The sequence below is a fragment of the Babylonia areolata genome, chromosome 29 (genome assembly GCF_041734735.1).
Source record: "Babylonia areolata isolate BAREFJ2019XMU chromosome 29, ASM4173473v1, whole genome shotgun sequence".
NCBI classification, from domain to species: domain Eukaryota; kingdom Metazoa; phylum Mollusca; class Gastropoda; order Neogastropoda; family Buccinidae; genus Babylonia; species Babylonia areolata.
Window position 1 is genome coordinate 15,730,110 of NC_134904.1, and position 12,761 is coordinate 15,742,870.

The 12,761-nt window shown below is 37.8% G+C and overlaps 1 protein-coding gene across 2 annotated transcripts in view; it reads right to left on the reverse strand.

The window, feature by feature from the left end:
• Positions 1-3,973: 3,973 nt before the first annotated feature.
• Positions 3,974-12,761, reverse strand: part of LOC143274815 (G protein-coupled receptor kinase 3-like) — a 65,464-nt gene continuing 56,676 nt past the window's right edge. For both annotated transcript variants that reach the window (XM_076578745.1, XM_076578744.1), the window contains exons 18-19: positions 7,229-7,345; positions 3,974-4,566 (exon numbers count right to left, since the gene is read on the reverse strand). In XM_076578745.1, coding sequence (XP_076434860.1) covers positions 4,387-4,566; positions 7,229-7,345 — 297 coding nt within the window. In that variant the 3' untranslated portion in view covers positions 3,974-4,386. The remainder of the gene's footprint in view (positions 4,567-7,228; positions 7,346-12,761) is intronic.

A 12,761-nucleotide genomic window follows, 5' to 3' on the forward strand; every position in this document is an offset into this window, starting at 1 on the left:
TCGAAACCAGTGAGAGGCATTTACTTCCCTACCTGATGATCTGGTGAACAGTAACAGTTACAAATGTAGATATCACTGAAAGCAAACTGTTGGAGAACAGTCATTAGTTTCTGGGCAATGGGACCATCGGTATCAGGAACCCAAAGCTGTCTCCACACCATTCCCAATCCTTGACTAACAGCTGCACACACATGGTAAACACCATTCTTCCCTTTGGGTTTTGGTCCTGACTTAACAGAAAAGGCAAGGAATTATATTGCACTATCACATTTTGGAAAAAGAACAAAACAAAAAAAACCCCTCAATCTACCTACCCTCTACTTTTGGATGGTGATGTAACTTTATGACATACAGATGATTTCTTTTTTTGGGGGGTGGGGAGGGGGAGGGATGGGGGTGGGGGGTGGGGTCCGGAGGGGGGCTAGGTAGGGAGGGAGGGCAGAGGGAGTAGCCATGGTCAATTGACAAGTTTCGTTGACAGACTTGTTCATTCATTGGTCACTTTTTAATCCACCGTGCTGTTAAAAAGCCAAGATCATATAAAGTAATGTTACCCAACTGCCAGTAAGTTCTGTTTTCCATTTTTACTGTACCAGCAGACAGTGACCCATTCTGGGTTAAAGTCATGTTTATTGTTAGATCAAGCTCTGGGTCTTTGCAGTCTGGCTTTACTCTTACTCCACTTCTTCTGTGAAATAACGGATGGTCAGTCTCAAGTTTGGACTCTTTGTCATACTGATTTACCCATCACGTGCAATGTGGCTGGTGTACTGTGGTCAGACAGATCAAATAATCCCTGTCAGGCCATGGTGTGTACTGCATGACTCGAGAACTCTCAACTCTCCAATGCTGCACCTACATCAACACCATGACCACACCCACACCTTCCCACATCTCTACTGTTCCACTGTTGGCTAGCTTCAACCAATCCACTTAGTATTCTGTCACCTCATTCCCCTCTGGCTTTACTCCATGTCCAAATGATCTAAAACTGCACATGCCGTCATGATCTGCTGCTTTTTCTTTATCTCGCCTTTCACTCTCCTCCCCATCTGGTCACCACCTTTACATATTGCTGTTGAATTTTAATGCCTGGAGGGTGCAACTCAATAAATAATCACTGTACGCCTGAAACATTTTCTTTTCGGTGCAGAATGAACTATGGAAAAATCTGACAGCCACTTGATGCTTTCGGAGTCACAAGAAATGCACACAAAATGACAAGATGCACACTTGCATAGGAATGAAGATCATCGATGGGAATAAATAACCTAACAACAGCAAAATAAATCCTCTTCTACATCATGCCAGGCCATTTGAATCTGCCTTGCAAATGTAAGCAACTAAATCTCTATTCTAGGAGAGAAAGTCAAGCTAGATGATTTAAAAACAAACATTAAAAAAACAAAAAAAACCCTACTTTACAGTGTTATTTATATAAACATGCACAAGGAAACCCAGATACACAGAGAGGAGGGAGTTGGGGAAACTGATGATATAGCTGTGTTGTAGTTTACATACAAAATGTATCAACTGATGAAATTACATAAATGTCAAGCAGAACATAACACTTATATTAAAATACAACCACATATTTGATTTTAGGACTTTTCCAATAATCTACAGATAATAACGGATGACCAAATTTTGTACATAAACAACTCAAAGCCAGCTACTCACCTTACAAATCTCAAAGAAAGACATACACCACCACATCACAATGTTACAAGCACACAAATAATGGTACAGTTAAAAACAATGTTGAGCATTTAACCCTCTTTTACACATCTTTAAAGAATTATCACAGAGATGCTAAGCTTGTTATCCAAGTCACCAATAGCAAACTATCTCATTTCCAAATATGACTATATTATCCAAGTTAGCGTTATATTACCAAAGCAACTTTTCTTTTTTTACTCCAAATTGTAAAGCAAATTTAATAACGTTAAATTTATCCAGACTTTTACAATGCTGCAAAAATAAACTGTGTATTCATAAAACCAACATCATCCTTCTTCTAAGCACCACTGTTATGGATAAAAAATATGAATTTCAAATTATTCAAATCACCACTGAAAACCTGACATTTGTCAATGTGCAGTGTCTTCGCATAAGCAATTATCAGAAAAAATCTTATGCCTTTATTACTCTTCTGGGCTATAGTTTCTCTACCACTTGTGATTGTTGAGAAAATGCCGAAGTTCAGAAAATGCCAACTTTTTAAAGTTTCTGAGAAAATGCCAATGTTAAATTCATCACTGACACACACAGATACACACATCATCAGGCGACTGAATCAAGGTGATTACACAGACTCACTTTGTTCACAGTTCTAAGCAAGTCAAAAGTACATGTCACATCCTCCCTTCCCCCTTTTTTTCTTTCGAGGGAGAAGAAAAAAGACAAGAATTAAGCGAACAGCTGACTGGTTTAACATGGCTTGAATACACAGGCTCAGACACAGCTTGCTAACTCAATTCCTTCATGCTCCCCACCTGTAATAGAAAAGGAAATGAAGAAAGACACAAAGCAAAGAGATGAAGAACAAAAACATTTCTACATTAATGTAAATGATTTAAGTTTTTTTAATATCGTTGACAAACACCACATTGCATCTGATACATCCAAATCACTTGCACACATGTAAAAACTCAAATCATGTATAACACTGCAGAATAATTTATCACATTTAGTTAAAATGGACAAAAACTAGACATCTTGTCACTGACCGAAATGGTGACGTCAACCATGCACATAGACATGCTTCTTCAATCTGTAAGTTGTTACATCACATGATACACCCAGTCAGAATGTTATACATCAAGTCAAGAGCAATTAATGAAAATGCAGAAACACAGAAAGAGGCAAAGCTGGGAACAGAAATCTCAAATGGAAGGGGACAAAAAAACATCTCTGGTATCTGTGCATCAAGCTTCAAGCTCCTTATCAATAGGAGCACAACTACAGCATGAAAACCTAACTGACGAATGACAGAGAGAGAGAGAGAGAGAGAGAGAGCAAGCGAGAGAGAGCGAGAGAGACAGAGAGAGCCAGTTTGAGACAGATTTCAAGCTCAAACTCATAATCATGCCCCATCAACCAAAACTGAAATCTACACATTAAAAGAAAAAGAAAAAAAAAAAAGAAGAAAAAAAAAGGAGGAAAACCCCCGAACAAAAACACACACATACAGACATGTTCAATACTCTGAGGACTCCTTTTGTACAGCAAGCTGTATCGATTGTAACTTTGCTTGACTTTATTCTGCGTAGTGTGGTGGTGCGCCCTTAGCTCCTTTTTGTTCACAGGGCCGACAGTTGTGTGCTTTTTTTTTTTTTTTTTTTTAAATCCAGGAGGGCAGTGAACATTGTCGTCATTCTCTAGGGACTTCACATCCTAAAAGCTCAGTTATCACAAGGATGACGAAAGTCTCACGTCTCACCTTAACTCACAGTCCTTCCACACTTTAAGCTCCATCAACATCAGAGTCTCTCCATCCAGCCTGCACAGAGCATGGTGCAGGTCAGCTCCCCATCCCCTACCCCTCCATCCGCCCCCCAGTGTTTTCGCTATCACTGTTCAGTTCACAGTGACTGCAAAGCTCACCACTTCATTGTGCATTTTGCAGAGAGAACAGCACAACTGTGCAACGTTACTATCCCCACTCATGTCAACCACAACAATTCCATAAGCAGATAAAAAACAAACAAAAAAACACCCAAACAATCATGATGACAATTCCAGATGAACTCTTCTCAATTTTACACAGGATCTATTGCCCATGATTGTGTGTTGTGTTATCTTTGTATTTTTGTGTGTGTTTTTGTTACTGTTGCTTTTTTGGCCATGCTAAAGACTAGCTTCTTACCTCCACGGAACAATACTGACTCTTTCCACAAAATACCCTTTTCACAAGGGAATGGTATTCCTTCATCTTTTTTTTTGTGCCCCATTGCTTTGACGATGCACATAGTGCTGATGTTGGCTTTTTTTCAAGCTTGTAGAGTCGTCCATACAAGGTGGAAATGTTCAGAAGTTCATCTGGTTTGTCATGTCAGCTCCCCATGGTAAACACCTCCCTTTCTTCAATCCTCTAGAGTTCATGAGGTCTCTATATAAAAGCTCTGCAGTTAGATGTGTGTTCTATTCCTACTCCACAAAGAAAATGTGCACAGTGTCGCACAGTCACAAACCAGTTCCCTGGTCAAGCGTTCCCACCCTGTCCCCTAAAAAAAAAAAATCAACACACCACTGTCCTGGTCACAAAGGGCTTTTGTGTCGAAGCCTCCATTCACCCCCCCCCTCCCTCACTTCTCATGGTCTCAGTGATGCTACACACCAGGACACAGAAACTGGACACAGAGTAGCCTGCAAGGAGGGATTGGATTAGCTCCCATTGCTGTTGCGATGTTCAAGTGGGGAACGCAGGTTCTCGTTGCTGGGGCTGTTGGCAATGGCTGAGCCATAGAGTTTTGACGCCTTTTTGTTCATGTTGGCCATGATTTGTGACGAGAGGTTGAAGCCATTGATGATCTCATCCTTCCACTGGTTAATAAGCACCCGGTCCTGAACACAAAGGCAAAGAAAGACAGTTATGGGATATTTATCAATATGCAATTCTTTTAATTTACTTATTATCATTCCTTATACCAAACAGCCTTGATCTGTTTCAATTGAAATCATGTTAACCAAGGATGTGTCATGAAATGTATTTAAGCCTTTCACTCCCGGCAGCGGAGATATCCATGGTTTTTGAGGTAACTGCATTATCAACAGTCATCTGGTCATGCAAGAATGCATACTTCGTTGCAAATGGCAACTGCCTTGAAGCATGTTTGAAGCGATATCATAGCAAGTTTTGGCTTGATTTAGATGTGTTTTTAAACATAAATTTTTTTTTTTTTTTTACAAGTTTTAAATAGTAAGAAGTTGTTCAACATGTCAACATGGCTACCAGGATGTACAGTTTAGAAGAGGTGACAAGAATTTTGTTCATCTGGTGCAAAAAGATGACAACAGCAACTACAAAGATGTGACAGACAACAAACGTTGTTGATCAACTGAAGTGATTCTAGTTATCCTGATGATGATTAGCCTACATGCTATAAAGCACACTGACAGGCAGAGGGCGGGGTCATGCTGGAAGTGGGTGTGGAACCCCGCCCCCTCCCCTCCCCCTTATATTTTAACTTGAAATCTTCATTTTGGGGGTTGCATTTACTGTGAAACCCTCTAGACGAAAGCATCAAGCTGAAATATTGTTTTCAGTGTGATTCTCTGTTGCAGTATTGTATAATAGTGTTTGTGAGTGTGTGGGTGGGAGCAATTTTTTTTTGCACTGTCTTAATCATATATTTTTTAACAGACTACAGAGCTTTTTTGCAAAAATTACAGATACTTCCACGAGTCAAAGGATTAATCAAAATATTTTTTGTTCACTCATGACATGATAAAATAAACACACATTCTATATATCCATTTGTTGTCTTTCAGAGGGGTAAATATTCCTGAAGATTCTTCATTCAAGCAAGTTACATCGTCAGTTTCATAAATACCAAAACAACTATTTTGAAACATTGGATTACCATAATGTAATCTTTTAAAACTCTGACTGTACAGGCAAATTCAGTGCATTTATCAATCTAATCAATACCTTTTCAGATAATGTATACAGTATTAGATAGTAGCAAAAACTGGTGCAGACTTTAAAAACAAATGCTACCAGAAATGTCAGAATTTCGAAAGGCCGTAAGAATGGTCAGTCCCCACAACTAGTTCAGCAACTGTTGCTATCACTTTCATTCTCTCACTTTTGTGTGTATCTGTGTGCATGTATGCGTGTCTATAGACATATTCTTTGGTAAGTTTTGCTTCTGTGTGACATGTGCATATTTTGTTAATCAAAAGTGCTTTGATGTGTTCAATATTTGTATTTGTATTTGTTTTTTTATCACAACAGATTTCTCTGTGTGAAATTCTGGCTGTTCTCCCCAGGGAGAGCACATCGCTATACTACAGTGCCACCCATTTTAAAAATATTTTTTCCTGCGTGCAGTTTTATTTGTTTTTCCTATCGAAGTGGATTTTTCTACAGAATTTTACCAGGAACAACCCTTTTGTTGCTGTGGGTTCTTTTACATGCGCTAAGTGCATGCTGCACACGTGACCTCGGTTTATCGTCTCATCCGAATGACTAGCGTCCGGACCACCACTCAAGGTCTAGTGGAGGTCTAGTGGAGGGGGAGAAAATATCGGCGGCTAAGCCGTGATTCAAACCAGCGCGCTCAGATTCCCTCACTTCATAGGCGGATGTGTTACCTCTAGGCCATCACTCTACTACCAGTATTACTATCATAATAAAACCAGACGCTGATTTACACACTATTCTTTTGCTGCTCTAATGTTCAGTCTGTTTTAGCCACAAAGCCACATCTAGGTGTCTGTGTGCCACACACAGTCCCAGCAGTCCACTGCCATGACATGGTGTAACAAAAGAGAACCTTGGCTGCTGCCCAGTCACTTCTGTGGCATCCAGAGAAGATGGCTCTATTTGTTGTCAAATGTGCGTTGACTGACTGACAGCAAACGCAAAGAAGTTGGTCATGTAATTTTAGCTACGCCCCAAAAGATGCATCAATGACGTGGATGGCACTTGATTGTGTGTTCCTAGTTTTCCCAAGCACAACTCAGGGTTGGTGTTGGCCATGGACCCCAAAGCCCCCTGACAAGATTCTGCTGCCTCTGACTGAGTTTGAACTCATGTCTTTCGAAATCAGTCTGCAACATTAACCACTTTGCCACAGCTGGGTTGGTGTGTATCCTTGGGGCAATACATAATGATATACCATAAATCTGATAATTATAAGCTAAAAAATACAATGATTCACTACATACAATAAAAAAAGACACAAAAAACGTAAGTTCTAAGTTTAAAAAACAACAACAACACACACACACAAAAAAACAAACAACCATTAAGTTCTTTGTTTTCCATTAAAAAAATAGGAAAAAGGGGGAAGTAACACTTACACCTACACAAGCACACACACACACCTACACAAGCACACACACACACCTACACAAGCACACACACAGGTCAGCACGTCTTATCTCTGGTGCTGTTCTCTCTCTCTCTCTCACACACACAGACACATTCTGTTGAGCGAAGAAAGTAAAAAGTTCTCAAGTGCATATTCTACACAGATGACCACACCACAAAGTAACTTACAGGAGATGTGATGGCTATTTTCTGGTCGGATTTGAGCTGAATGACAATGCAGTTCTCCGTCTTGTTCAACTTCTGGAACTCTGCGAACACCTCTTTGATGTCCAGCATTGAGATCAGCTGAGGAAAACAAGACAGAAAGACGGTTTGGCATCTCGTTCCTCAAAGTATATTCCTCTGTCACAACCGCATCTTACAGGTCCAGCAATTCATGCACCCCCATCAGATGCGATGTCATAAGTATCAGGAACAAATCAATTATAATGGAAACAGATACAAGATTAATCAAAACAGTTAACTGGGAATCATCTTGAAAAACATTTGTCACCCAGTCCAGGTATCAGTAGGGCCATGAATTATCAACCAATTTGAGGTTTATCATAATTTGTTCTTTTTTTCAACATTTAACATGAGCATTCAATCAATGTTCCTTAATGCCGTATAATCAAATGATTTCATATTTTTCATTTAACACTAAAAATTAGTATTCACTTAATGTTCCTTGATGCATTATCATTAAACAATTCTGTATCTTTCTTAATTCATAGTTTTTAAACACTTGATATTAGTATTCACCAAATGTTCCTTGGTGCATTTTATCTTAAATGAGTAAATGAAAAAACATCCTCAATTTTCATTGCCTATGATTACAACAACAAAAAAATGCTGGACACAGAAATTAAAATGACACAAATAAAAACCTGTACAGCAAAATATCTGGGGAAATGACAGCCCTGACACTGACAACATGCCCCTGAAACGAATCATTCCTGCACTTAATTAAATTACAGTAATCCATATCTATTATACACCACTGATGCTTCTTAGGTACATGTATACACATTATAACTGTAATTGCTCTTATCTCAATTGTTTACCTATTGTTTTGTGCATGTGTGATTGAGTGTAAGAGTTCCTGCATTTAGGGTATATATTTGTTGGTCTTGTAAACTGTGCTGATAATCCATGAACATGTTATAACTCTCAAGATTCCTTTATATGTCTCAATTTCATTGTGTTAATTCAATTAATGTCAGTGTTGGATTTGTACAGCACTTACAGCTTGCTTCAGGTTGAATTATAGCAATATAAAAATATAAATTATTACACTTAGAGCTTGCTTCAGATTGAATTATAGCAATATAAAAATATAAATTATTACACTTAGAGCTTGCTTCAGGTTGAATTATAGCAATATAAAAATATAAATTATTACAACTATCATTTTTAAAGCACAATCATCTGTCACGAGTGTCAACTCAACTGATCTTCACTCCCATGGGAAGAAAGTCACACAGGATCAAGTAAAAAATCACCTTTCACAAAAAACAAATAAAAACCACACCCTCTCACAACACTCACTCTACACCTCTTTCACTGTGACAGCACAAAAGTCTTTATGAGGCTGCTGATCAGTCAACTTTTTTAAGTCCTGGTGTTTAAAAGTTCTCTTAAAGTCACAGAAATCTACTTCATTTTGGGTGTGATGCACCAAATCTTTTGAGTGATCTGCCATAACATATTACTGAAAATCAATTCATATTAATTACAACTGCAACATAATCAAAATTAAAAAGAACATAAGAACAGAACAAAGAAACCAAGTAACGCAATATGAATAAACAAAGATAAACAACATATGAAACAGTGGAACAGATTCTGCAAAACATCATCTCTTTTCATATCCAACTGTGTTCATGCTTATCAGGCTGCGCAAATGCTGTTCCAGATAAATGTCATTTGCGCATTTAGAAACAAAAACTACAAGAAATTCTTTCCGTGAAGACTGCATCAATGTACCGAACTGCAATGATGCACCAGGTGATATTCATTATGGGCAGCCACAACTTTTCTTTGTCACGGTCTAAACAAGGGAAAGAGATTTTCAAACAATAGAGGAAAAGCAAATTTACTGTGGTGGTATACATCTATTTCATCCACTGAAAACAGCCCATTCACAGAGCACTTAGCACAACTCAGTAATAGAAGATGTCTTAGTCATATTCCTCTATGTTTTAAAAGAGTGAAGAATGGCACAAGTAACAACAAAAAAAAAAAAATCACATAACAGAAGCAAATAAGTAAATATAACACGAACACACCTGCACTCAACCCAAATCGCACCTTTCTTGGAACAATCTATTTAACTTTTGAACACTAGAGGCGAAGTCTTCATGACTCACACATGATTCCTATCAGTTCAACAACAAAAAACAACAACCAATCCAAACCAAACAAAAAACTAAGTAAAGTACTGTGAATCACTACCCCCCACCCCCCCCCAAACAAAAACCCTGAACTATACTGAGTACACTTATCAATTCAAACAATATTTTTCTGCTCATCAACGAAACAAGTGCTTGTCGAATAGAAGGGATGATTCCAACAAATGCAGCCAACATCAACTATGATCATATCCATCAATATTTCATATCCGACTGTCTTTACTGCTCATATACTTTATTACAAAAGTAGCTATTGCATGCTATATAATTCTAATTGAAACCGACTTTTGAGACCAGAAAGTGGACAAAGAGTTGAAAATCATGTTGCTGACATGAATATTTAGAAAATTTATTCCAGTTAATTCAGTACTCTGCTTATACAATACTGGCATGCAATTAACACACTGATGAAGTAGTTAGCGTTGTTTGTCCAGAATGTTCTTTTTCTTTTAAATATGGACAAAAATTGAATATCATGCTGTCTGAAATCCGCAATGTAACCAAATGTGACTTGAACTAATCTAGCAACACTCCATAAACAACCCAAATAAAATCTTGCAGATCCAGATGCAAGTGAAATAAAATTTCCACAATCTGGAATTTGGGTTTAATCCAAGTCTTGAACCCCTACTATTGTAATGCATGGATATATAACTCCCCCCACCCCCACCTTTTAGCCAAATTTTGTTGACAAAGTATTACCAGAGAAAATCAAACTTGACGTTTACCACAGACACAAGGTTATTACAGCAACTCACTTTGTTAACACATGTGAGCCAAGAAATTACAAGTGGCATTATATGCACTGCAGCATACTCACAGACAAAAACTAAACAATGTCATGTTACACAGATCTACCTTAAAAGAAATGTCATGGTGTCCTCTGACTAATCTATGATAGTATGAATCAAACGTATCCAGGGCCAGTGCCATTTGCTGCACAGGCCATAATCATGAATTCAGTTTTCAAATACAGAGTTTTTAAGCAATCAAATATGGCAATTAAAAATTGACATTTCATGGATGCTAGATCTTCATACACTTTCCATGGTATTAACAGATCAGGTATAATCTCCTTTACTCATATGGGCACACATGAGTGGATTTGAGTTCTTATGTTTCCACATACACATGTGATTCTATGATTACATCTGGCTTCCAGTTCCAGCAAAAAATCTTTAATAAACTTCAGTTAACAATAACATCTTGTCCTTTGCACATTGTTACCTCTTCCCGTCTGTAATTCAAATGATACGATTTATCATGTCCTGCACACCTTCAAGCACATGTAACTACAGTGCAGGCTCCTCCCATCAATCCAATAGAACTTAAACATATGGCTAGTATAATTTCAACCTGCTGTTCATAATAGCAACAATAACCACCACCCTTATCCACCCAGTGATAATCGCAATAGAGTTTTCATAGAATCCTCGATACGGCTTAGCACTCATCTCCTTCAGAAGACTAGAAACCTGACCCTCAGTTCTTCACCTGGCAGTAAGGAATACCACTGACAGAACACAAGCAAGGATGCTGTTGCTGTGCTTGAAACCTGTCGAAAGTTTTCATTACTACCAGTTGAGACAGCTGTCTTGTTCATCCTCCACATTCTTCCCACTTCAGCCTTGGGTAGGTGTGCCTTTTTGTGTGTGTGTGTGTGTGTGTGTGTGTGTGTGTCCGTGGTAAACTTTAACATTGCCATTTTCTCTGCAAATACTGTGTCAGTTGACACCAAATTTGCATAAAAATAGGAAAAATTCAGTTCTAGTCATCTTGTTTAAAACAATATTGCACCTCTGGGATGGGCACAAAAAAAAGAAGAAAAAAAGAAGGAAAAAACGAAGCCAAATTATATGCAAACTGGATTTACTGTTATATTTATATTTTTTTTTATTCTCTGAATTTGGCACTTTGATCTGATATTCTGACACAACAAGAGCACTCATTTTTATCATTTTTTGTTCGAACAGGAACTTCTTTTGCTAAGCATGGAAGTTATATTTATTTTGCACGTCTTTGGTGCTGATAGTAAAAAAGGGAAATTAATCTGTAATTAATGCTAGGGGGCTTAATTTGCTTTAAACTGATCTTTCTCATCTTAAACATTACATTTTGAAATTATACTCAATACATAAAAAGCTTGTGTGTTTTACTCACAGTGTACAGGGCTTTCACTATGTTCATTCGCCCAAATGGTCTTTTTCGGAAAATACTAAAATCAATACACGAGTGGACTTTATAGATCTATTGGCTAAGCCCTGAAGATCATAGGCAAAAATCAATTGCGTACACATATTTATACATATTCAAAGTGTGTGCTCACATTCTTCGCGAACGACGCCATTTTGTTTCAAGTTGTTGACCTGCCTGTTCAATCCTATATTCAATCGACAATACACGATAACATGTGATGGAAAGTTGGAGAAGGAGACCGTTAAATATTTATTCAGAGAAGGATTTGTGAACGCCTCATCACTTACTGGATTATGTCCCAAACTGCCATAAAAATATCCACAGAATCAGTCGGAATTCACAGTTAAAAATAAACCATAAGAGTTAATACCCTTGAATTGATGAAACGTAAAAATTTCCCGTCTTGACTTTTCTCAAAATGAAGTCCTTTTCACTTCATACGACGTTTAGAAGTACTTGTACTTGGCTTTACATGTTATTAGTTTAACAAAATACTCAATTTTCATAACAACTTTAAAACTATAAAACTAGAATGAACATAAAAGAGAAATTGAATCGAGCGTGTCAACCGGGTGTAACTAAACTTGTACATCTATCTAGATCCAGAGAAAACGGCTAAATGTTGCAGTGTGATTGCAGCGATAGCCACGTCTCCTTTACCGCAGACTTACAAAGAATTTTTAATTGCCCTTAAAGATTTTTTGAATGCCCAACATACACCAGAATAATATGATTTAAACAGCGTTCTCACTGTGAATACCGCAATCGATTTATCGCCCTTTAAAAAAGCATGTTTAAATGCTATATTTTTGAACGTCAGCTAAGGAGCCATGATAGTGTAATGGGTAAGACAGTTTCTTCTCACCCGAACACACGGGGTTCGAATCTGCCGTTAGGACTTTTTTTTTCTTTTAACCTGAAGCTTTATAATAACAAATACAGAACACATTTTAACGATTAGATTTAAAAAAAAAAGTGCATCACAAGTGAGTCTTGAAGGCCTTGCCTCTCTTGTTTTAGTTTAAAGTTGTTTCACATTTGGACACGCACACAAACGGCTCGTTATAAAGGATTTCTTTCTCTCTCTCTCTCTCTCTCTCTATCTCTCATACACA